Source organism: Astatotilapia calliptera, chromosome 2 (assembly GCF_900246225.1).
Source record: "Astatotilapia calliptera chromosome 2, fAstCal1.2, whole genome shotgun sequence".
NCBI classification, from domain to species: Eukaryota; Metazoa; Chordata; class Actinopteri; order Cichliformes; family Cichlidae; genus Astatotilapia; species Astatotilapia calliptera.
The window spans coordinates 9,508,130-9,535,661 of NC_039303.1; the positions used below are offsets into that span (position 1 = coordinate 9,508,130).

Below are 27,532 nucleotides of genomic sequence, written 5' to 3' on the forward strand. Positions count from 1 at the left end.
ACATAAACCAATAATATATCGATCATCATCGGTGACTCGTGAATTCAAAGCAGTAGTCTCATGTTACTGCAGGGTACTCTTAAAAACTTCAACTTGCCGGGGAGTATTTTACACAATTGTACTAGTACTTCTCTGCAACAAAGGATTCTCCCAGCTCTGCTCTGGTGCGCCCCTCCCCATCCTCCTCGCCACTCCTCCTCTTTCTTCGGTGTATAAAGCCGGACTGTCCTGGTCCCTGTAGGGACCGAGGGCTGCAGAGAGGGAAGGAGGAAAAAGCACAGGAAGAAAGAGAAGAAGAAGCACCAGCAGCAGGTTTTACCTCCAGAAAGTGAAGATGAATGTGTGCGCGCTGGCCCTGGGTCTTGCCCTGGTTCTGACCGCGTGTGTGGCCCGGTCTCCGTTCCAGGCGGTCCTGCAGCACAGCCGGATCAGAGGCCGGACGCATGGGTGAGGTTTTTTTCTTTTTTTCTCTCCTGAATCTAAGTGACCCGAGCCGAGCCTGGTCCTGCCCGACTGAACCTCAACTACTACTGAGCTGATCAATAGAAATGATCAGAGAGTGATCGATAATCTGCGGGAGTGTCAGTACTCTGGTCCTTTAGTCACTACACTAAATGTACTAAAACTTCAGCTTTAATAAAGAAATAAAAGTCCCGGTTTGGAAACAAAGTATGAAAATAAAAGTACTTCATTACGCAGGAACATGACGTGTATCGAATATTTTTACTGGAGAAATAAAAAGATTCCTTCTAAGGGCGACTACTAGAAAGTGACTGAATTTTATTGATTGATTCGTCATGAATATACTTATTTGCTGCAAATGAAAAACAGATGTTCTGCAGATTTTTAATCTAGTTCGTGTTGTGCAGCTTTTTTCTGCACTCCACCTCAGCTAAAATATTCATTTTACTCACATCTGTTTGACGGTTGTTTCTTATGGCCTCACTGTGCAGGGAAAAGCGCGTATCTCCATATTTCGACAATGCTTGTGATCAAGTTTATTCAAGAACTACCACTTCACGTTTTCCTCATGATCTCAAAGCGTATAATGCACTCCTCCAAAGCACAACTGGAGAATTGAAAATCAATAAAGCAACTATTAAATGATCAGAGATGATAAAAGGACAATTAAAAAAATAATTTTAGAAATAGTCGGAAGGAAGTCGCTGACTTTTTGAGCATCATCTCCTCATGTGATTGGTTCAATGTGTCTGTTTGTTAGCAGGACTGCCTTTAAAGTTCTGGATGGATTCACTTGATGGGTTTTTGTTAGAGGTGGAGCTCTGGCCAACTCAGGTGATTAATGTTTCGAGTCAGTCCACATCTAGTCATTCTTCACTGTTGTGGGATGTGACATAATTGAATATTTGTTGTCATATCTTCACACTTCATACAAATACAACTGAAATATACACACAAAAAGGGAGACATCCTGGTTCTTCTGAAGAAAATATGAAAAAACTAGCCCAGCTCCAGATATCCATCTGAATCCAGGGTTTCAATTCGTGCCAGGTGTGGTGGTAATTTTCATCTCTCACTGGAGTGACACGGTTTCTTGTTTCTTAAGCGAAGGATCTGAATTCTTCTTTGTGTACTGCAGTACGATATTAAATATCCATGGTTTGGGGGGGGGGGGGGGGGGGGGGGGGGGTCAGGGTTTAAACAGCTGGATTTCCTTCACAGACAGGAAACCAGTGCCAGCCTGAGCGAGTCTGTGTGAGTGTAAGCCGAGAGTCAGCGTGTGAGGGTGTTACAGTGATCCGGCTTGTACTCTGTACTGGTTGATATAATCTGCCATAACTCTTCATGTTCAATTTAAGTTAATTTCTATACCTAAGCTGAAGACCCTACGATGTTAGAGAAAGAGCTCCAGCAATCAGTCATCGACCATTTGACAAAAACCAGTGCCAAAACCTTTATAAACGACGGCAGTTTCACTTTTAAGTTTAGTTTCCATCAACTTTAATGACCTCAACTTTAAGAAAAAAGTTTTTCTTCACGTGTTCTGTTTTTTTTTTTTTTTTTTAACAGCTATAATAGGTTTACAAAACGATCATAGAAAAGTTCTCAGAGGAAAAAACTCCCGGTTTCACTGTCACCCTGACTGGAATTGAAAAAAGCGATGTAAACTGTGTTCATGTACAAGGACAAATGCATTTTCCTAAATACTTCACATCTGGCTGTGAGCCCAGGCTGGAAGGGAAGAAGGGCAGACAACATTTTCTTAGTTACCAAACTAGAAACAACACTTCAGAAAACGGTTGCTTACTTGGTTTCCGCACAGAAGAATTACCTAATATCAGACCTCCTCCTCCTCCTGCCTTCTCCTTCTGGCTCCTCGATGGATATAATCACATGGGTCAGCTAGTGGGAATTGTAAGGTGCCATTACGTAAATGCTCATTTGGATAAACAGCTTTTTCAATTCGGGTCAACAACGTGACAAATTCCTAACCTGCAGAACTCAAACTGAGATCATTTTAATCATTTTGACGGTTGTTGCAGAGGGATCAGCCCTGCAGCCATGAACGATCTGCTCTTTCATGTATTTTACTGCTCTGTTTGTCCTTTATGTTCTGAGTTTGGGATTTCTTTGTGGATGATTTATGGTATAGATTGTTTTGCTTATTAGTCATGCGTGTGTGTGTTTTGCACAGACGCCTCGGGAGACAGCCAGTGCAAATTAGCTTAGGCTCTAAATTGTGTGGTGTGGTTCGTCTTAATATTTATCCCTATGCAGACAGAACAACACACAATGAAACGATATGCATGCCGACTGAGATCACAACATTGTGCTTGAGTGAGTTTGAGTGTTTTTCTTAATTGGGGATAATTATGTTTACCAGAGTTGGTATGAACTGAATTTTTGACAGTCCCAGTTTATCATTTGTGAAACCTATGGCTGTCAGTCTGTTTCAGTTTATGAATTGATGACTCAAATACTTTGATTTAGACTTTTAACAGAGCTTCTACGTGTCTCTGCTCTCACGCTCAGGAGTAGCGGTTTACTTAAGCCGACTGTCTCTGTATGTTGTAAATGAAAGTGGTTAATAAGTATAAACATTTGAATTAAAATAAAATTTTTCCTCTTTGTCTCTCTTCTGTTTCAGACCCAATGTTTGCGCCATGCAACAGATTAAAGGCACCAGCAAGAAATATTTCACCAACTGCAAACAGTGGTACCACCGCAAGATCTGTGGCAAACCCACGTAAGTCCCACCGACTGCACTTTTTGCCATATTTACCATTTTAAATACATTCTTAGTTTTCCTTAAGAAGCAGAGCACAGGTCGACTGCTTCTCACTTTTGGTTACAACTGTGGTTCTGAGTTGATTTTTGTATTTGATTTCACCCCAATCTGTTAGTTTGACTTTAGTTCTGCTAAAAAGAGAGAGTTTGTATTCAGATGACAGAGAAATGTCCTTCTCCCTAGGTGTACTTGCCTCTTACATAACCTCAGAATAAAAAGAGCGAAGCACAAACTTCAGAGTCAGTTTACATCTGAGGCTGAGACTCCACTCCCAGTCTCATGAGTTCATTTAAAGGACACGTGCAAACATATACATTGACTTTTCTGATATATTTCACTTCCTTTGGAGTCCTCAAGTCTAAGTCTAAAGTCTCTCGAGTTAGAGTCCGAGTCATTAATTTAAGTCCAAGTCAAGTCTGAATTCCTTCAGTGTTTCCTACCTAAAGCTTCATTTCAGATCAAATAAGGTTGAAACACAGAACTCAGTCCCCAAACTGCGGTAATGATGTTCTTCAAAGTATATAAAGCAAGTTTTTAATTTATTAAAAACACTTATTCATCCTTTGAAAAGTGAGTTTAGCTTGTAAAGTCGTCCAGAGAGTTTCTGAAAATTATTTAAACTGCAATGAGGGTAGCTCTGAATTACAGTCATGCCAGTTTAAAGTCACATAAGGATACGAGGCAAGGACAAAGTAGATGTGAAACTGAAGCTTCCAGCCTTATAAACAGTAAAATGTTTATATTATTTCGTAAGGACTGCAGAGCACATCCAGTGTTTCCATGTAAGCTGCAGCGATGATGGCTGTAACCATTGCCAGTAATAAACCAGAAGGCAGAATGATAAACAGCATCCAGTGTCCTAAGAGTGAATCCAGATACCTGCCTATGAATCACACTGTGGTCCAGAATAGGAAAACAAAGTCCTCTTCACTTAGCTTTATTTTACAGAGCATAGGAATATGATCATAACAAGACTTTTAACGTAAGGCTAGTCTCTACACATTCACTTGATAAACAAAAGATCCCTCCCAGGTGAATGGCAAGATGCTGTGGGGTTGCATTAGGAAGGGCATCCAGTGCATAACTCTACCAAATCAAACGTGGAGCTACCTGCTGTGGTAGCCATTTCTGTCCAAATCTGCCAAAACATGCCCACATATACCTTTTTTATTTTTTGTTCTGCTCTGACAATGACATAAACTAAGTTCCATCTGTATTTGGTACCAGTTTTAGATCACAGACACCCTGATAAAAGAAACTGAGGCTATATATACACTCATAGTCACTGACAACAGTCAAGATAAGAGAAACAGGTGGGCAACAAGAAACAGCTGAAACTAATCAAAACAAACACACGAGGGAAGTAAAACTGAATACAAGACATGAGAGATACTTTAAAAATAAAAGAAGTGCCTCTATGTGGCTGTAGCTCAGGAGGTAGAGGTAGAGTGATGTACTAAAGTTAGTGGTTCAGTCCTCCAGTCTGCATGTCAAATATCCCCAAGTTGGTCTATTGCATCCACTGAAGTGTGAATGTTAGATAGAAAGCACTTATATTTTTCTTTTTAAAAAGTGATTGGTGAATGAGCCAAGTGGTATAAAGTGCTCTGAGTGCTCAGGTAGTGTAGAAAAGTGCTATATAAGAACTGTCCGCTTATCATTTAAAGAAGATAAAGACTTGGGGAAGAAAGAATAACCTAAACAAAAAGAAGGAAATATTACTTAACCCAGGAATACAAAGCCCAAATCCTCAAACCACAAAAGTCCTTAAAAGTGACTAAAACCTTAAACAGCAGCTAAACTACAAGACTTAATCTAAACCTCAAAATGACAGAAACCAGTTTGTTCTTAATAAACTCATCTCTATTGATGCATCCATGTAAATAAAGTGAAAGCCTTTTTGTTGTTGCTGTTGCTGTAAGTGTCTATCAAATCCAAGTCTTTGATCAAAGTTGAGGTCATACACTGGAAATCAGGCAGTATAGTAAACAAGTCTGTCAGGTGAAAAGCATCCACAAACAGGAAAGACCTCATGCACATCATCTGAACATTAGGAACACAAGAGAATGCACATAAAGTTTGAGAGGAAATTTGGGAGTGGAAAAATCAAATACTGTTGATTTTCTTGGCTTTTTTTGTCACGAGGTCAAGTTGGCCAGTCAGACAAGTCATTCCAGAACCATCCACAAACACTTGGATTAAAACCAACTTCACTTAAGAGCTGATTTTTCCCATTTGAGCTCCATGAGTGCCGAGAAACAGACTGCTTTTTTACACCTGCTTTTGTGAGAACTCATCTCATTTGGCCTAAAGCTAAACCTGAGCCCAAGTGTGAACAGTTCTAAAGTGAGGGCCAGAAAGCCCTAAAGTCTAAAACTGAAACTCGTCCTCACAGGAATAGACAGACACAGCACTCTGCTTTAATCCTGTCCAGCTCATGAGATCTGCAGCACAGCTGGCCTCTGCTGCCTCATTAATAATGTGGGTGTGTGTCTCTGACTGTAAACCACTGAAATTTACTGTCTGCATTTACTTCCCACCTCCATCTTCAGCCCAAAGAGGAAAAACCTTTCTGAACGTTAAACGCTGCATTTGATTTTTATTTTAAATCCGGATTTCTGCTTGGTATGTGTTTGGAAGGCGCTGCAGAGGAAACGTGCTGCTAAATCCTAAAATCCTCCCAGACTCTTTCTATGGGCACATTCTTGAGTGAAACGCAGCTGGCTGCGGAGTGTCCCTGCAGAGCTGTGAACATGAGGAAGGTGACGGTGGGTGAGGAAGATTTAAAAGACAGGAGGCTTATTTTTCATACATGTGTTTATACAGACAACACTGTTTAACAGGAACACAGTGATACAGTTTACTTATGAAGCAGCAGTTGCAAATGCTGAATCAAAATGACAGAACACATAAACAGGGATTTGGACTTGAAGCCTCTGCAGTGATAACAACAGCTTTTCTCCTGATTAATCTACATAACATTCATCACTACAGGCATTAAATCTCACTCAGAAAAACTAAACTCTGAGTTATATCCAGTAGCCAGTTTAGCAAAGCAGTAATCAGCTGGACACATGAAACTAAATATGATTTAAAGGCTGTTTAACCACATTTATTCAGTCCACTCAAGCTTTCCCCAGACTTTATTAGCTTCTCTTTTTCTAACAAACTCAAACATGAACATCAGTGTTGATTTTTAAATCTGAACATTTGCAACTTGTCAAGCCTCTGACAGCACATTTTACCAAACACAAACACCCACTGTCAGTGTGAATGCATTCATGCCTTCAAAATGTGCCAGCAGTTTGTTTGTTTGCTGCCACTTTAAACTCAGCTTTGGTCCAATATGTAAGAGGAAGGTGATGGATGTTGTGGAGAAATGAAGATTTCTCGACGGGAAAAACTAAACTGAGACAAAAAAAAATCAACAAAATACAAAAGAAAAAGAAAAACTACCACCAAAACAGAGTACACAAAGTCAGAAGGTATGTGGTTAATGTTGTAAAAGCGTCTATTTGAACCCAGACAGGGTTAAAGTAGCACCACAAAGGAGCAGTCAGAGGAGATTTATATCTGCAGTCGTTTAGATTTACTGGTAAAACTCTGCTCTGGGACCGCCCCACCTTTCCGTGTGTAGCACAAAGAGCCTCTCACAGATCAGAGCAGGCGTCAGTGACAGCAGATATGACGCTGAAACAAGAAAAGAGGGTTGCAAAACAGCTTGCAGAGGCATAGTAAGTGTGTGTGAAGTATTTAAAATCAAAATAGATGAAAAAGTGGATTTGTGGAAGGGTATCAGCTAAGTCATCAGCTCGTGTGGGCTCAGATCAATTATCAATGAGAAATACTTTATTTATTCCATATTTGGGGAGATTCTTTAAATTAGATCAGCAGATCATGGCATCCCTGAACTCACGTTATAACGCGAGTTCTTAAATCGGAGTCTAAAAATATTAATTCGGACATCTACTTTTATTTTTAAATGGAACCTGAATCTTGGTGTCCTGGGTGACTCTTCCATCCATCATCTCTCCATGAGCTCTGGACGAGGAATGCTTCACATGTTAGAATTATTGGAGCATTTAGTCTGGATTTACACAGATGATGATAAAAATAACAATTTTAAAACCTTTTTGGTCTTTGTCGCTCTAATTTTTAATATTCAGCAAGCCAGATAGAAGAGCTAAATATCAGCCCTGTCTCTGGTTAATGTCTTTTTATTTGCCACAGTCTAGTATCAGCTGATCGGTTATTGGTGCGTGTTGAATTCAAACCGAAGGCGTTGGTGTTTCTGTCACAGATTTATCATGAGGCAAACTTATGGAAATGTCCGCTTCAGCAGTTTAACAGACAGCATAAGAAATGATTCATAACTTTGTTTGCAATGTTTCATTTACTTCTTCTTTCTTCTACTGTAATTCTTCTTAGTTAGTTTCTGTTCCCTCATCTTCTTCATCTCTCAGCCTGCTCCACTATTTTCTTCTCCCGTCTTGTATCTGAAGATGATCCTCCTCCTGTCCGCCACCTCTTTCTGTCTCATACTGTTTTCATCTCTCCTGCTTACTCTGTGTATTTATTCATGCATTTGTGAGGCTCGTCCTGTGTGTTTGTGCATTTCCTGTCCTGAATGTGTCCAGTCAGGATGTTGGACACAGCCTTGACGCAGCTCACAGTTCAGCCTGAATGTTTCTCACAAACAGATTCTTTCAGCTGGCAGCAAATAGGACAGAAAGAGGAAGTGAGACTTTCTGTGGACATTTGTAGGAAGTGAAGTTGCTGGAGGACCCTGACGCCCCATGCACACAAATCTTACAACACCCACAGTGTGGGTGTGGAAACACTGAGCTCTTATCTCTGACAGTTTAGTTGGATTTACACTGGTGGGGCATTTTGAGTCTAACAGTCATGTCTTTGTCTCTGCGGCTTTGGACCCGTGGGTTTCTGTGGAGGAGGATCCGGAGGTTAGAGGTCAGCAGAAGGAAGACTCATAACTCCCATCGTAATTCACTACAACCCCCCTCTGAACCCCGGGTCCTCAAAGTACCCTCTGTCTGTCAGACACTAATGCCACATCTGTTTCTTTAACCCTAAGTAATACTGCTAATAATAATAATAATACTTACAATAACAGCACTGAAGTAACCATCTTATTTATGTTATAAAGAACAAAAGATCAAAATATGCAGTTAAAGGAGGTAAAACTATCCAAGTCAACAGGTTTTCAACTGAAGGAGGCAGCTGTGCAGATTGTGAGAGTTCATTCATTCCACAGTTTAGGAGCTAAAACAACAAAAGCAAAATGCATTAAAGGTTTGGAGTCAAACTGCGAGAAGAGACTTTGTGTCAGCCTACAACTGCTAAAACATGGCTCAAAGGTCAGAGATGTAGCCTGGAGATGTTTAAAGCTCAGCAGCTGGGTGAGATCTGATGGGGGGATTTCACTCTGGTCTACATATCTTTATCACTGTTACATTACTTTTGTCCCTTTGATCTTCTTGCTGTGATTTCTTATGTGTCAGAACTTTTTATAATAGTGCACAGAGGTCTGGTGTCCAAAGTTATTCGCTGATCTTTTGCTACCCAACCTAGTCTTGATAATTATTATGAAATCTGAGAGCTTTGAGGACTTTCCAGATCCTTGTAGCCTTTGGTAGCTTCCAGAGCTCCACAAGTTTTGAGAACTTCAAAGACTTGAGACCTCTGGTAGCTGTTAGAGGTCCAAGAACTTTAAGAGCTCTGAGAGCGTTGATCACTCTGACAGCTCAGACACCTTCAAGGGCTCCACTAGCTTTCAGAGCTTCAAAGGTTCAAGCTCACTTCTAGCTTTGAAACCTCTGAGAGCTTTGGTAGTTTTTAGAGCTACAAGATTTTTTAGAAGCAATTTAGTATAATTTTCAAATCCTTTATTTGTAAAATGCAAAATAAAACTGAACTTTCTGTCCTTTTTGCCCACATAATAAGGCATATAGCGGTACACACTGATGTACACATGAAGTTTGGAACGCTTGACTATGATTTGAGCTGTGTTATGTTTAGACTTTGATTATTGGGAATGTGTGATGTGGTTTGTAGAGTCTGGATTTAAACTGTTAGCTGTTAGCTTGTCATGACTGACTTATTCAGAGTTTTTATTGAGATGTTAATAAAATCAGTGATCTTGCACCTGTGCGGTGTATATGACACAGAATTCGGTCAGAAGATTAGATTTCTGGCTCTTAAATATTGTGTAAAAGTATTAATTTTGTAGAAAAAAAATCTAGATCATTAACAGGCATTTTTGTTAAATAAAGGGCATTTCATTTAGAATTAACTAGCACACGTTTATGTACCGCACCCTCACAATAACCAAGCTTGTGTAACTCGTCCCTTAATTGCCTCACTGTGGTGTCTAACTTTAATTCATCAGCTTTAGTTAATAAAAGTTTCTCAAAGACAAAATTTGTACGTGTCCACCTTGTTTTTACATTCTGGAAATGACTTTTAATCCCTGATGAAACTTTTCTCAGGCTTTTCATGGCTGGCAGTTTCATGTTTGAAGCTTCCTCTGACAATCTGAAGGATGACGTGCTGCTGACTGATGTGAAAGCATTTCTTTTTTAAGGTTTTCATCGAGCAGCTCGATCCCGGCGGCAGAATTACTGCAACCTTGCTCTGTTTGTTTTGTCATAAATCCACAGAAGCCATCTTTACTTATGTGGAGAACAAAAGGGACCTGAGTTTCCATCTGCTTTGATAATCAGTCCAGTGTGTGTTTGCGCACATTAACACACACACCATCAGTAGCTGCTCTTCACATGTTTGCACTTATGTGATGAAGGCTGCGGGAGCTTTGGGAGCTTCCTTTTTCTCTTTGTCGACGTTAAACTTTATTATAGAGGACCTGAGAGCAGAAATAAGACCTCTGTCCGCAGACGGTTTAAGTGTTAATATGGAGCAGTGACTGGTTGGTGGTCCTGGCTTCACTGAAAGATTCGTCCACTAATCGCTCTGTTAAAACAAACACAAGAAACTCAGAAATTCATAATGAGATTCCTCCATCAGGGGACTCTTCCCATCAGGAAAATTTATATATTTAATAAATTTGCCAGTCAACCTTCCAACAATTGTTGACTCGTAAAGCTGAAGAAAATACACATCTGATGTTTATAGACTCAGAACGTCTCAGAGAGAGGACATAGTGGAGGAGCTGACACAGGAGGAAGTTTAGGAAATTGATTTTTATAGAAGAATTCAACTGCTGGCAGACTGATCAATCAATGATTTATCTCCAGCTGCAAATTAAAAAGTTCCCATGTCATGCAACATAGAGGCAGGCTGACACAAAGAGGTTGGCTTATACATGCAGGATAAATATTAAATATTAAAGCGACACAGGTGGTTGTAGCTGCTGGCTGTCTGCTAGGCTTCACCTCAGCTAATCTGCTCTCCACCTTCTACATTCTAACTACGGTGTTCAAGACTCAAGACTTAATCTTTGGCCCACTGTTATTTCCAACGTATTTCTAATACATGTAGCTAGAGCTTTCATAATGATAGTATTGTCACTGTCACTGTGTGTCATTGTTATGTCCCTCTGGAATTCAACCCCAGCAAACTGCTCGATAAACAGACTGACCAAGAAGTTTTCTCCAGTTTTGATTCTGTCTTTTATAAAACAGTTTTTTAAGACGACATTCAAATAAATGAAGAATTACTCTGTCATACATGTAATCAAAGTATTTGTCAGAGCTGAGAAGCTTTTTTAGTGAAGGTTGTTGAGCCAACGGTTGATTTTTTTCCCCCGCTGAATTATGTTCATTTGCTCTCAGTTTAAAAGACACTGACTATTATGGGTATGCAGTCTTCTTCACTACCTTTGCAGTGACATAATAGTTCAAATCTGCTTTGGTTAAGTCTTAATCACCCTCAAGCTGCCGGTTAAACTGAAACTAGTAATGTTCATGTCCAGAACTATTCAAACTGCAGTCGAGTTGCCACTTTTCTCTTCATAATGACCTTTTATTTTGTAGTGGACAGGAAGTGAGGAGCTGGATGGGGGCTCCTGCCCTGGTTTTAGTGTTTTTCCTGGCAGTGGGTGCAGGTTTCCTCTCAGACGTCTAGTCTGGTTGCAGATTCTTCTCCTCTCTGAGGAAATGAGCTTTATGAGCCCAGACGGCGGAGCCACATTTATTATGGAAATCTCAACAGGAAGTCCTGAAAGCTCCATTCAGGCTGTACGCTTCATTGCAGCCCACATGTGCCTGTAGCTGAAGTAACGTTCTGAGATTTTTCCAGCAGACAGACCTCCACAGGTCCTCCTGGTCCCACAGTTACTGCTTGTAAATCCTGCTCAGTGGGTGCACTTCCCAGAGTGACCACTAGGTACACTAGGTAATCAGAGTCAGAATCCATTATTAATCCCTGTCACTCACAGGGTAACCCAGCCATAAGCCATACTGTTCTTTCTCCTTATTTTTTTTTACATCCAGACCATAATTTATAAAATAAACTGTGTTTTTTGGATTTTTTAAAAGATTTTAAACTACAATCTGACACCATAAACTTGTCACCAAAGCATTTCTTAATTTCCTCCTTTCTCAGACAAGTTTATGTTTATAATGCGAATTCCAATTATTTTTAATTGTTTTTCAGACATAGAGGAACCTTCTGCCCACCATGAAGAACAGATTGTGGACAGACTGCGAATGTGTTGGTGCAGCGACGAAAAACAGTCCCATACATACAGCTTTACAATGAGTAGGAATAGTAGATGTGCTGCTTCCACTAATGTGTGACATGTAAATCTAGCACACATAACATGATCTGCATGTCATGACTGAAAAACTCTTCAGTCAGTGAGAAACTGGAAAAAATCAGAGGGCAATTAAATGCTCTGGATGCAGAATAATTTTTCTGGTGGAATACACTTCAAACTGTGAATCCAAAACACTCAGGGAAACACAAAGCCTTTCCTTGTCTGTTTTTCTTCTCTTTTCCATAATTTGCAGGCAGCATGTCACTCACCTCATCCACTCTGTGTCCAAATGAGTCATGTTTGGGCGCTCAGAAAAGGGTCATCAGCAAAATTCAGTGCTCACCTGTCCCACTGGATGATATTGGCTGTAGTACAGCAGCGTGATTTTTCTCTGGCTAATATTGTGGCCTCAATAGGTCCGACTTTTCCAGTGATTATCCAGAGGGTGTGCCCATTCTCTTTTGTCTTCTACATGCAAATGCTTATTTAAATAGGTAGATTGGTGTCATTTGTACATAGGCACACTGAAGAGCCACCAAACAGGCACACATGGAAGGATGATGTTCCTATCATATTGCCATTCCACTATCTTATACTTTGCCTTCATTCAGCACTTTGACATAATCCAGCAAAGAGTTGAGCTGCCTCTGATTCAGATCCAGCTCTCTCAAAGTCTAAGTTGCTTTTGAAGACATCTTTGGTTTCAGAGTTCCCCTTTTAGCTTGTGTTGTACAATATTAACTCCTTCCATCTGATGACTTACTCAGGCTGAAAGATGTGTAGGTCTTCCATTCAGCTAAAGCCATAATACAGATAGTTTTTTGTCTTTTCTTTAGATAAACTAGTGGTTAGTGTGCAAAGTACTGATGCAGTAAACAAAGGTGGGTCTTCAGCTTTGTAGAAGCTGTTGTTTTCCTGGACAAACAGGTGGGTTTTGTTGAGTCAGGTAAGGGCTGATTGGTTACTGGAGCTCTTTTTTTGTCATTTCATAAGACCACTTGCACTACCTGCAGACTCTCAGGTCTGCTCATGCAGCTCGTAACTTTATTAGCATAATTACTGTCAGACAGGAATTTATGAGTATCCTGTAGCAGAAACCCTACAGACAAGTTACGAGCTCCTGATGCGGCAGAGAGTTTTATAGAGAAACAGGAACATGAAGTCTGACATGAAGCCTCTGCTCTGACGTCAGGGAATACAAGAAGGTCTACAAGAATCCTCATGTTCTCCTGTGTTTTTACGTGTTCTCTGCAGGGTGATCACCTATGAGTGCTGCCCTGGTTATGAGAAGATTCCCGGGGAGAAGGGCTGTCCTGCAGGTATGACCTCTCACCCCTTACACTAAATATGTTTAAAACATCTGTTGGGATTTTACTGCAGAGAGTCATCAGCTGGGTTTGTTTATGTGCACCATTGCAGCGCTGCCTCTTGTGAACATCTACAGCACTCTGGGCATGGTTGGCGCCTCCACCACTCAGATGTACTCTGATCGAGCCCAACTCAGGGAGGAGATCGAAGGTCCAGGAAGCTTCACCTTCTTCGCCCCGAGTAACAAGGCCTGGGAATCTCTGCCAACAGTCAGTACACACTCACACACTTTTACTGCAACCTCGCGCTCCTTTTGTGAGGAGCAATCAGCGATGGTTCTCCTGCTTAACTCATTGTGTGTCGTTTGTTGTCGTTTTCCAGGAGATCCTTGACGCTCTGGTGAGCAATGTGAATATCGAGCTGTTAAATGCTCTTCATTACCACATGGTCAGTCGCCGGCTAACCTCTGAGGAGCTGAAGCACGGATCCACCTTCTCCTCCATGTACCAGGACGCCCCCGTCCATATACACCACTACAGCAATGGGGTGAATGAAGACATACTATTGTTATCCTGTAACTCTGGCACAGGAATCAAGTTTAGCTGTCATGATAACATGAATATAGACCAGAGAAATTTGTAATTAATGTGAAACCACCGCAGGAAGAATCATTAGCTGAGACAACCGACTTTAGTCAGGGTTCTGAGTATTGATCAGCTAAGCTATTGCTCTCCCTTCTCCACAGAGGACTTTGGTCAGCAGTTCCAGTGCTTGTTAGGATACTTTTTTTTTTTTTACCAGACTGTCTCCAGGCTCAAAACTGAGGCTGTATGTACAGTCTTGCTCTGAACATCATTATTATCTTACATTAGGTATCATATCACGTGTATGATCATCAATGTATGATCATACACATAACTGTTAAAGGCGTAACACAAATATTTGCAGTAACAACACATTAATACATTTTCTTCTTATATCTACAGATTGTGACTGTGAACTGCGCTCGTCTGGTCAAACCTGACCAACATGCCACCAATGGCATCGTGCACGTGGTTGACCGCGTCATCACAGCCATCTCCAACAACATGCAATCAATCATTGACATTGATGACGACCTGGAGACTCTGCGTGTAAGTCCATTGAATTTAAAATCCTTTTGTTGTTTTAAACCTTTGGAAAAAATTGTATTAAAACAGCCTACGAAATTAGAAATACCTGCTTATCTAAAAATATTTAAATGAAGTTGTTACATGAACAGCTAAAGGAACTGTAAAAGTTGTGTAACAGCTGGTGGAACATCAGCCAGCTAATTAGGTTCATTAGTAACATGACTGGGTATAAAATGACTATCACAGAGAGTTTCACCAGGCTGTGAAACATAGCAGGGGCAAATACCTCAGCAGTTTAAGAAGAACATTTTTCACCATAAAATGACAAAGAGTTTGATTCCATCACAGTAAATCATTAAAATATATCACAAGGTAAAGTATCAGTAAAAATTCTAAAGTCCCATGAACTCTCCTTCTGAATCTAAGGTCTACCCCATTAACTGGACTTGCTATTCCATAGTTGCTGTTGCAGACCTCTATGGGACATTGTGATGGACCGAGTTGAAAAAGCAGGAGGAGTCATAGGAATTATTACAAAAATAGGGTTTTCATTTGTGAACCCAACCCAAAAATTATATTTACAAAAGTCATAAATGTTGAGCTCATAAAAGAGGTCAAAGAAACAAAACTCAACTCAGGCAAAGACTGCAAACTTAACAAACCAAATGACTGCCCAAACAAACATAAATGACCTCCACATGAAATTACACACGAGGGTATATATAATGGCTGATCAGACCGTTGAGACACGAGGGGTAACTAAACAAAACACAATCATAAACAGCAAACAATGCAGTACAGTCTTGTTTGTTAATAAACTAAACACCAAAGAAGGAAATCAAAACTACTAAACCCTAAACTAAACTCAAACATTTAATTAAGTAAATGGTAAATAGCCTGTATTTGCTTTACTAGTCCCTAAGGACCCCAAAGCACTTTACACAACCAGTCATCCACCCATTCACACACTGGTGATGGCAAGCTACATTGTAGCCACAGCCACCCTGGGGCGCACTGACAGAGGTGAGGCTGACAGACACTGGCGCCACCGGGCCCTCTGACCACCACCAGTAGGCAACGGGTGAAGTGTCTTGCCAAAGGACACAACGACCGAGACTGTCCAAGCCGGGGCTCGAACCGGCAACCTTCCGATTACAAGGCGAACTCCCAACTCTTGAGCCACGAAGTACAACTACTTTATTTGTAAATTAAAGAAAACACACATTCACCCTTCAGCAGGAAGTGGTGGTGCGGTCCAGTTATCCCTCTTTGCATTTAGTTGTTTCAAACCCTGGCCACCGATGCAAGCTGCCGTCAAACATGAAAGAAGAAGAAGAAGAAGAACCCTGGCCACCACCTTTTGTCTGGCAATTTAGAGTGTGGCCATGGGTATGTTGACACTGGGGAAAAATCTTTTTCACAGAAGTTGTTTCTTATGTCAAAAAGACATTTTTAACCACATGCTCCACAGTAACAGATTCTGGGTGACTGCTGTCCATATCTGTCACATACAGAAAACAATTAGAGAGCTATGAAATCCTGAACATTTAGCTTTTCTACAGCAATAGGTTTGCACGTCCCCAGATACTTGTAGTAGTTGTAAGTTCTGATGGAATAAGCAGCTTAAACTCTTGTCTCTGTTTTCTTGTATATCTCATTGTCTGTGTTTCAGACGGCCTTTGCTGCTGCAGGTCTCACCACCATGCTGGAGAACGAGGGTCATTACACGGTCTTCGCTCCCACCAACGACGCCTTCGAGAAGATTCCTCGGGAGACCCTCAACAGAATTCTGGGAGACCCCATAGCTCTAAAAGGTGACTGGCACAAGACACTCTGACTCCTTCTATCTGGCTCTGTTTATATTTTTAATTACTTTTGTATGCCCCCTCAGACCTGCTCAACTACCACATCCTGAAGAACATGCACTGCGCAGAGTCGATTGTGTCAGGAACACCAATGGAAACGTTGCAGGGAACCATGCTGGAGGTCGGCTGTGATGGAGAACACATGACCCTGAATGGCAAAGCTATCATCACCAAGACGGACCAGCTAGCCACCAATGGAGTCATCCACTACATCGGCGAGCTGCTCATTCCTGACTCAGGTAATTGCACTACAAACAATACTACTAATACCACAATGCTTCACCCAATATAGGGAAGATATTGCTGCACAAGGAATCCGCACAAAATAGTCCTTCAGTAGTGGTTTTAACATAAGCACTTGGAATAATCATGGACTCAGAGTTGAATTATCATCTTCAGGTCATTGGAAGAGCTTCTGTCTTAGCAGGAGATCCAAAAAAAATCTCATGTTTATTATTTTTACAGATCTTTCAAAGTTTAGGGTCCTCACTGAGACTAAGAGACAAGATCCGTCCACTTCTTGGATCTCTACACCTGGGTGGTATTCAACCAAATCAAATTTTGGTGTTATGAAATCACACCTTGAACCAATTGATTGGGCCGATGGTGGTGTCGAGTGACTATGGGACCAATTATATTAAAATAAACCAAGTCACATTTGTCCACATTGAGTACCACTGGAAGTGAACAATGGTGGAAAATTTACAGTTACCATTTTTAGGTTAGGGTTAGGGTTACCTAAAAGGATTATTAGTTGTACCAGTGATAGTATTAATACTTCTTTGTCTCTTGCAGCTAAAACTCTCCTGGAGCTGGCTGAAAGTTCATCTGTTTCCACTGCGACCAGGATGTTTGTTGAAGCTGGTCTAACCCCCCACCTGACCGGGTCTGAGGCTCTGACCATGCTTGCTCCCCTGAACGACGCCTTTAAAGGTAACGTGTGGCCCCCAAAAAAGGCCTTTCCTGCCATCCTGTAGGGATAATCAGAAATGGGTATGAACAGCCATTGTTTCCACGTGTCTAACAGGAAGTATGACAATGACTCCCAGCATGAGAAAATTAATGAGTAATCACGTCTTGAAGGAGCAGCTGTCATCCAAGGCTCTATACCATGGCCAGGAGTTGGAGACACTGGGAGGCCTCAAACTCAGAGTCTTTGTCTACAGAAAAGTAAGAACTGACATTTCTTTACTTGGTGGTTTGTTCCACAGTTTGTTAGAGACACTTTTCAGATTCCTTGTGTCTCAGACTCAGTTGTGGTTACTAACCATAACTCTCTGTTAGGGCGACTGAACAGCCAAAAATCACAAATTCTAGAAGTGTACAGATGTGGTTAGGAGTACTTGGAATTCACAGGGTAAAGAAGCAGAGTAGTACTGTTTCATCATGTGTCAAAATACAGCCATGAGAGTGTTTAATTGGACCTGAAACAAGTTAAATATTCTGAATGCAGAACAGCCAACTGTTCAGCTGTTTGGCTGAATTGAGTGTGGATAGCTCTCTGCTGGATCAAGAGGCTGTTCACAGCAGATGTTGCTCTTTTATGTGGTTTTGTTTTATGTGATTGTTTGTGGTCAGAACAGGAAGCTGCTGCTGAAGAATCAACTTCTGATGGAGCTGCTGCCTCCGTCTGCTGCTGCCATGAGGAATTAAACCGCCTCCATCTCCTAACGAGATGCTGGTTTTCATCTCTCTTGAAAACCTCTTTTCTTTATTAACTTTAACTTGAAACATGCAGACAGAACTTTATTGAAGTAATAAATGAAACACAATAAATGCTTATTTTCCCATGATTGTTTGGAGCTGAACAGTCAGCATCACCAGTTGCTGAGTAGGCTAGCCAGATTAGTCATACCATGTCACTATTTGGGGTGATTACTTTATGTTGTGCACCCTCTACTTGGTTGGTCCTTGTTTGTATTGTCTTAGTTCTTCTTGATCTCATTATTGACTTTAACACTGTTGATCATGACATTTAATTCAAAGCCTTTATGATTTCATTGGTTCAGGTCAGAGACCTAAACTGTGATTAGTAGTTAAAAAAAATCCAACCAGGGGTTCCTCAAGGCTCACGTTTTGGCCTATCTTCAACTTGCTGATTCTCTAACCCAGTAAGACCTCTCAAGTAATCAGATGCAGATCTTTTAACGGTTCCCAGAATCAGATCTCAGCCTGCTGAGGGTGCTTTCAGCTACTGTGGTCTTGTTCTTTGGAACAAGCTGGCTGCTGACCAAAGGTCAGTTATAACTATGTCTACGTTAAAAACCTTTTTAATCTCACAAGCTTACACCTAATAAGTTGATACCTATTTGGCCTCTATCGCCCCTGTATTGAGTCACTTTGGCCTTTACCCCATGTTAGCGTTGCTGGTTCTTGTGTGCTCCCTTGCACGCTGTTAGACCTTGTTTGGTCCCCGTTTCTCTCCCCTCCGTTGACCCTTGTTCTGCCCTTGTTAACCCCTCTCTATGTGTCAGTTTTAGTTTTTTCCTTAGGCTCTCAGAAACATACTTTGCAAAAGTCAAGTCAGATAATCGATGAATGACCGAAAAATGAACTGATTTTGTAGTGGATTAGCTGCCTCTCACACTGATGCTTTACGCATTGATACGTCCTAGCAGTAGTATTGATTGTGCTCTGGTGACACAGGATGTGAGGCGTTTGTGTTTCTGCTCGTTTCCACATGTCCCAGGTCTGGTTTGTGGGTGGTTGTCTGCTCGGTAATGAACTCTGCAGACCACATCAAGCTTCCTGCATCCCACAGTGGTTAAGTCTTTCCATACTTAACCATTGTGGGACTGTGTGTGGTGTGTTACCTCATTTAAAGAGGATATAAACCTGTCTACTTAGCCACAGAGTTACATTACACCATTAATTGTTACATTTTAATGTGAAGTATGTTTTAAGGTTTGTGTTTGACACTTTACATTGTAAAGATAAGACCAACATAATATCCTACACTAGACTCTAGAATGTGGAGACAGTAGCATGAAAAAATTCTTAGTCATCTGTGATTCCCTCAGGCCTGTAGTCAGGTTTCCTCCGCAAGTCAACAAACATTACAGAGAAGAAGCTTTAGTTGGTCAGGTTTTTTAATCTAAGCAACATAATAATAACTAGAAGGGTACCTTCAAAATCAAGATGGTCAAACTCAGCATGGTCAGTGTGAAGGTTAACAGGTTTCCACAACAAATATTAGATCAACAAATATATCAGAAACACTCTGGCTTGCTAGCAGTGGTATCTAAACAGTATAATAACAGTAATAATAATAACTAGAACTCGTTTTTTCTGATTCCAAAGCCCAGTGTTAGGTATTTAAACACAATTTTTTTTTTTTTGTAGAACCTTTGCATCGAGAACGCCTGTATCGCTGCGCATGACAAGGTTGGACGCTATGCCACCATGTTCACAGTGGACAAAGTAATCACTCCACCAATGGGAAACATCATGGATGTCTTGAAGGCCGATGACCGCTTCATGTGAGGATCTGTACCATCTGAATCATGTTTCTCTGATGGAAAAGTACAGCAAAAACACTCCCTGTCACCTATTGGCAGTTTTAATGACTCTACAGTGCACCTTAGAGGCACAGAGCAGCAACTGCACAAACTATGATCAGTGAAAAAGGGTTTTTTGTAGTTTGAAGCTCCAAAAAAGTGAGTCAGCTGTTAGCCTAGATTATCATAAAGCTGTTAGTTTGGTGTTGCATAATGACTGGAAGCAGAGGTGTTAGTGTGTTGTTGTGTAGTTGCCATTCGAGCTAACATCATTTATTGCTGTTTTCAGCACGCTGGTCAATGCCATCCAGACAGCAGGTATGACTGAGCTTCTGAACCAGCAGAAGGTGTTCACCTTCTTCGCTCCCACCAACGATGCCTTCAATGAATTGCCGCAGGATGAACGCAACAGGCTGATGCGTGAGTTTTGTTCAACCACACAGCTTCTCTTTATTCACATTCTTAATTAATCCACATGGACAGTTTCCACACACGTGTGGAAAGCGTCTATTTTCTTTACAGCAGTTTATACTGAGAGGTGGTTTGTAGAGATTTCTCAGGGGGGCTAATTTTCTGCTCTTTGTTTGGACTGAACACGCTGAATGTTCACAAACTGTTTGTTTAATCTGCTGCACAAACAGCAGCAGCTTCCACCCTAATAAAGACATACAGAGACTCTGCTCTGATTCCAGTCATCTACTGACACGGGGCAAAGCAAGTCGTGGCTTATACCAGAGCTTAGCATGAAGAAGGAAATGAGATCAGACGCACAGTAAGAACCGTTTGTGTTTCTGTGTCCAGGTGACCCTCAGCACCTGTCAGGTGTGCTCAAGTATCACCTGGGGGAGAGTATGCTGGTGAGCGGTGGCGTCTCCTCTCACACCAGGTTCCAAACTCTGCAGGGGGAGAAGCTAGAGCTGGGCTTGGTTGGTTCAAAAACGTTATTTAAAAGATGTCGAAATCTTTTTTGTTTAAATACACAGTTTATTATTATTGATATTATTATTATTATTATTATTATTATTATTATTGTTGTTGTTGTTGTTGTTGTTGTTATATTTTGATTATTCATCTCTAATTTGTCTATTTTATATTTGTTTTCAATATTTTATTCAGCACTTTGTATCTTATTTCACATTTAAAGGCATATTTAATTTGTGTTGACCATAGATGTTGCACAGTATTGCTGTCTTCTTAGGAATAATCAGCGAGTCTGACGCCTTTCTTTGTCTCTCAGCGTAACTACACGGTTTACGTCAACAAAATCCCCGTGGCCGACGCTGACCTGATGGCGACAAACGGAATTATCCACGCGGTCAACAGCATCATCAGACCTCTGCGTGAGTACCGTGTTTACAACATCGAACTATGGATAAGATAGTTGTATTATTGTAGGGTCTATCTTACAATATAAAGCGCCATGCAGCCACTGATGTTGTGATTTGGCGCTGTATACATAAAATTGAAGCGAAGTAAGCAATTTTCAAATGTAGACCTGTCCTTTAAAGCTGACCTGGCGTTTTTGTGTCTTCAGCTCCAAAGGTGGACAGAGAGCAGAGCGATGGACCTGCAGCTCCTCTCAGAGCCATTCCCGCTTCCAGGGTGAGAAAGGCCTTTCTTTATGCCAAAAAACCTTTTCACAAATAATCTGAATATCACTTTTGCACCTCAAAATGTCCAAAATCCTGAAATCAGAAAGATTGATGTAATACCTGTCCTCTGATTACTGAATCACATGTTTGGGCTGCAATGCCCTCCTTTGTGTCTTGCAGGCAGACTCCAGGGGCTTCAGGAACGGTGAGTGTTTGTAATGTCTTCATGATATGTTTAGTTCCTGCTGCACGCCACTCTCATCTGAATCTGCTCTGCTTCATTCTCTGTTTCTTCAGACGATCTCTTCAATAAGGTTCTCAACAGTCACTCCAGCAAGATGATCAGCCGGAGGCAGTAACACTGCCAAGAGGGAAGACGACAAGGAGAAAAGCAGAGGCTCTCTAGAGAGGGTCAAAGGTCAAGTGTTAAATCCTCTGCTGCGTGGCCATGAGAGGATCTGAAGGTGATTTTCTGGTGTAATTCATGTCTGGAAAAGAAGAAATGTGTGTGAAGACTTTTTAAAATTGTTCCTTTTTTATTTTTAATCAAACCAATGTTGTTTTTTCTGTGCGCTGTAAAAAAAAAAATATATATATATATATATATATATAACAGCTAGTTTTTACTTCCATAATTCAGAGTGTGAACTTTTGTAAAGTGTGTTTTGTACTCGTGTTGTTCTGCAGCATGTCAGAGCTCGAAGCAACCATAGAGCTGATGGTTTCTGTGTGTGTGGTTTTTTTTTTTGTAAAATAAAACCGAAAAGTGAGACCACACTGCCGCTCGTTTGACACCATGTGTCCTTCAGCCTCACCTCGCATCTGTCTGCACTAACATCTCTGTATGAAAGTGAAGTTGAAGAACAATCAAATCATTATGTCTTAGTTACATTTTTACAACAAAAGTTGCTCTGTAATTTTCTCAGATTCTACCTATGACAGTGGTTGTGACTCCATCCCTCTAACATTTGGGAATCCTGCATCGTCCCTGATGTGATCCAGGTTTGAAACTGAGCTGCTTTTTGCACAGTTTAATTTGAAGCAGTGAACGCCTCTCAGAGACCAGAACATGCTGTTAAAATGATCTTGTTTCAAGACCGAACATCAACATCAGCCGTGAGCTGTTCGATGAGTGTTTCCCATCAAAATCAAATTTCAGACATGAGCACAAAACAAACTCATAGTGAGTCTAAATCAAGTCAGTAATAAGTCACCAATATCATTAGTTTGACTCTTATCAGCTTCAGTTCATCTGAAACTTTGGAAACGGTGAGGATGACCTCTTCTACAAACATGCTCTCCCTGCCTGATTTCATTAAATTACCGGGCCTTTTATTTAGTTAGTATGAGCAGACTCTGGGACTTCCTGTCAGTCTGCTCTCTGTGTTTGGCTTCTTTTAATGCAGAGCAGGTTTAAAGCTGCGGCTCAGGTGTCAGCTGTGGAGATGAGTGACAGCAGCAGGTAATGCAGGACAGCTGCGGCTCGCAGCAGGGCACCACGCGGAGCGGGCACAGAAGTTGGAAAAGTTCTCTAACTCAAACCTTTCAGCTCCGTGTAGCACGAACATCTGACCTAAGGTAACTGAGTTGCATAACCCTCAGGTGATGGGAAATTTCAGCAATCACGACATGAACTTGTTTGTTTTAGACTTATGAGTTTATAAGTTGGTAAAATGTTTCCAGCACCACACATAGGGTGAAGTATTTTTTCTCTGAAAAACTAAAATCAATGCCAGAGAGGGTTAAAATAATTTAATGAAAATGTGAATTCCACACCAACCGCAGGAATAAAATATTATTAGTAAGACAGCAGGAATAAATATAAATAAGAGAAATGCATACAAAACAAGAAAAAGGCACACATGAGAGAACAGGTCACATGACAACACAGCATATTCTCTGAATTGAGTTTGAACTAAATAACAGGTAACACATGTATTTATTCAACTTACAGACAATGGAAACAAACAGAAAGAAAACTTGAAGTCATTAGTCATTAGTCATGTTAGTTCAATTCAATTCACTTCAATATGTATAGCACCAAATGAAATGGTGTTTTTCTCAAAGCCTTCACAATGTAAGGTTAAGACCTTAAAGTAATACGCTGCAAGCTTACCTTGCTGTGTATTACTTTAAGATCTTAACCTTACAGTGTTAAAAAGAAAACCCTAACAGACAAACTCTGAGCAAGCAATATGTAACAGTGGAGAGGAAAAACCAGGCAATCGCGACCGCGCCAATTTAAGACGCAAGCAACCTCCGCTGCTAAACAAATTTATAGACTGAAGATTTGGAGACAAAGAAGCCTAAATGGAGACAGAAGACAACGCCGTCAACCGAGAAAACTATGTAGAAAAGACGGAGGACGAGTGCCTGTGGCCGTACCGGAGGAATGGGTTTTTCATGTAGAGAGGGAGAAAAGGAGACAGCGTCCAGATGCAGTGCAAACTTTGACCTCTACAGTGATATCAGCTTACAAGACTTCAGCATCTAATCTAAAAAAAACACATTGAGGTAAGAAGTCTTACAACTATACCTGTACGATATTGTTTTTTTTATTTTTCATGTGTGTTAAGGTCAGAGGTGTGGACTCGAGTCACATGACTTGGACTCGAGTCAGACTCGAGTCATTAATTTTATGACTTTAGACTTGACTTGAAAAAATGTTCTAAGACTTGTGACTTGACTTGGACTTTTACACCAATGACTTGGGACTTGAATTGGACTTGAACCGGTTTACTTGAAAAGACTTGATATTTCACCCCAAATATAAAATTTAACATGCATATTATATAGAGATTGAAAATGTGACGTCATTCAGGGGTAAAACCGCAAAGGATTCTGGGAACTCGTGGCAAGAGGTACTAGCGCACGCAGGCTTTCAATTGAAATCACAGCGATAAAAAAGAAACACAAAAATGGCAAGAAGCTGTTGTATTATTAACTGCAATAGCCGGTCGCATGACAGCCACGGGAAGCCGACGGGTAAAGAGATCGGTTGTTATCGGATTACATCGTTGAAGAGAAATTGTTCGAGCCATGTTTCCGAAGTAACAAAGAGGCGACGGATGGCCTGGATTGCAGCCATTCAAAGACCAAATATAACGTCCCAGAACCCTCCAGCTCACAGGTTAGTCTGCTCCAAGCATTTACACAAAGGTCAGTCTGCTGTTGTAGTTAATGCGTCATTTTCATAACATAATTGGTGATATAGGTTACAAGCAAGTCTGGCGCTGAACAGAAATTGTCGCGCTATGCTCCTTTGTTTATTGTGCATAAATAGTGAATTGTCCTGACACAATATTGCGTTTCACTTCTGTTATTATGGTACATTGACAAAAACATATACTTTTATTCACAGGATAAAACAGTTGTTTTGTATCACTAATTGCCCAGTGCGATTACAGCATACAATATTATTGTCACTGCTACATTTCTGTGATGCTACCAGAAATTATTTCCACTGCTAATTAATTACCGTTGAGCTTAAAGGTCCTATTAATAAACGGTTAAGGAATGTGTATTTATGAAGACGATTTGTGAGACTGGTAAACTTATGATACGTACGATGGTCTTTCGTTCTACACGGTGCATTTCAAGGTCCTGCACCCATCTGTCGGTAAACTGTACCTGGGCTTGTTGCAGTGACCTGAAGTTACAACCGCATCCAAGAATAACATGCAGCTTATCTCAGAACTGTCGGTGAAAATTATTCTTGGAGCTAGGTTTAATTGAGCTGCATTTTAAAGAGGTGCAATTTCACAATTTGTGTATATTTTCTAAGTTCACTATTTTGTCATGTGTTGAGAAAAACACAGATTTAAAAATTACATGGTCTAATATTTACATTTAGCATAACTGCAACATTCTTTTTTCGTTTTGTTTTTTTTAAAGACTCGAAAGGACTTGTGACTTGACTCGGACTTTTACACCAGTGACTTGAGACTCGACTCTGACTTGCCTGACATTACTTGAGACTTGACTTGAGACTTGAGGATAAAGACTTGAGACTTACTTGAGACTTGCAAAACAATGACTTGGTCCCACCTCTGGTTAAGGTCATTAGTTTGGCTAAGATATTGTCACTGCCGTTGGTTAGCCTGATACAGTATTAAAGTAACACGGAGCTAGCTAACTCGTACAATTATAATATAACACAATTGAGCTACACTTCTTAGGAATGTTTTAGCTTATTTAGACAACCATCATCATTACAATAAATTAAATCTTGAGTCATATAAAACTCAGAGGCCTAAAATCAGCTGGTCTATATTAAAAACAAAAATGGCACACACTGCTGAGCTGCATCTCAAATTAATCTTCCAGCTCTCAGTTGACACATAGCAGAGCCACTGATGGATCAGTATCATCGGCCAAATATAGGTCTATCATAGTGACATGGGTCTTAATCGGTAGGGTTATATGTTTCCCAATGTGATTTTTTTTTTTACAGAACATAATGTGGATTGTTTTGATTTGTTAGCTCTATGGGCAGCATTTTTGTGTATGTGATCCGTTTTCTGAACTAGCGTGCAAAAGATTGAGAGGGTGTCGCACATTTGACATGCTTGCCGGTGTTGTGCCAAAAAGTGATTGTCTGCCAAAAACTGATTTCCGGTATTTGCCAAAAAGCGATTGCTCATATTTAAAGTGCTATAAGTAACTTGTTGGGCTATAATATGTTAAACATATGTCAAATGCATCCCTTATGGATGACATAAAGTCATCTTGAGCCACAAACAACATTCGTGTAACAAGATACAAGCCGCAATCAGTTTTTGGCAGCGACTTTTATATAACCTTTATTTATGCAGTAAAAAAAATCTCATTAACATTAAAAATGTATTTTGTAAGAGTAAGTTGCCCAACAGGACAGCAGAAATGGCAGCAAATATTACAATAGTTCTGTAAAAATATTTTAAGTGGGGATAAAGGACCGGATTGGTTATAATGTAAGTACAAGTTGTAAAGATACTTAAAAAACAGATAATTTTTAAATTCTTTATGTAACCCCTTTGTATCCCCTGTTCACCGAAGTCTATTTACGAACATACGTAAAGATATTACACATAAAAAATACACAGAAACACTGGGAATCAGTTTTTGGCAGACAATCACTTTTTGGCACAACACCTGTTCTCTTGATGATCAAGGTAAATATGTGAGTAAAATTGGACACCTACCAATATGGTTGCAAATTTTGTGAATTTTCTTTAATAGACGGTTGAAAACGTGAGCAGACTCTTAATATTTAATAAGAAGATCCCTATTTTTTTTTATTTTTTTTTGTTTCACACATGGTAATGCATTCCCATACACAACCTTCCTTTCAATTAAAGTAACACTGTTTCCATGCATGAAAAGGAGCAGGAAGAAGAATAAATTCTTATTGATACCTGCCCCCTATCTGTGATAATACAAGTAGGCAACCAAAATTACACTATGACAATTTTCTGCACATAACAAAACAAAACAAAGCAAACAGAACAATATACTCAACAATGAGCAATACCACTAAATATCAAACTAAAAGGATCATTTTTCTACAATTAAATTCTATTCTTTTCAACTTCTTCATATTGGTTTATCATTTTATTCTTATAGTAGGTTTTAAATTGGGAAACATTTATACAACACTTAAGATGATCACTGAGAGAATTCCAGTTTCTTATGCCATTGACTGTTGGACACATTTGCCTTTGTGTGGTTCGAGCAAACCGGTGCTTAAAATAAAACTTCCTTCTGCCATCCCCATTTTCTGAACACAATACAAATAAACTTTGTAACTTAAGAGGTAGTGTTTTATTTTTCGCCCTAAACATAATAGTTAAAGTCTGTAATTTCACTATGTTTTCTAGTTTTAACAATTTCGATTTTATAAACAAATTATTAGTGTGTTCTCTATATTTAACATTATGCATAATTCGAAGCGCTCTCTTCTGTAATAAATATGTAGTCATTAGGGGTGCAACGATACACAAAATTCACGGTTCGGTTCGGTTCGATACTTTGGTGTCACGGTTCGATATTTTTTCGATACAAAAAAAATGTTCATTATAAATATATATTTTAACTCAAAAGTACAGTTTTTAAATTTAACCCTAACCCTTGTGCGTGTTTTTTATTTTGACAGCGAATGCGCACCTGCGGACCACTTATGTGCAGCCCTGGTTA

General features: G+C 40.2%; 1 protein-coding gene across 1 annotated transcript; it reads left to right on the top strand.

Annotated features, from left to right (window-relative positions):
* The first annotated feature begins 212 nt into the window (after positions 1-212).
* Positions 213-21,895, top strand: tgfbi (transforming growth factor, beta-induced). The gene is made up of 17 exons (XM_026183910.1): positions 213-447; positions 3,110-3,208; positions 13,239-13,303; positions 13,404-13,561; positions 13,674-13,838; positions 14,279-14,425; positions 16,077-16,218; positions 16,296-16,508; positions 17,065-17,202; positions 17,297-17,439; positions 19,612-19,748; positions 20,056-20,186; positions 20,568-20,692; positions 21,004-21,106; positions 21,301-21,368; positions 21,539-21,563; positions 21,656-21,895. Exons 1-17 carry the CDS (start codon positions 335-337, stop codon positions 21,715-21,717), a joined length of 2,034 nt encoding a protein of 677 aa, XP_026039695.1. The 5' UTR covers positions 213-334; the 3' UTR covers positions 21,718-21,895.
* The last annotated feature ends 5,637 nt before the right edge of the window (positions 21,896-27,532 follow it).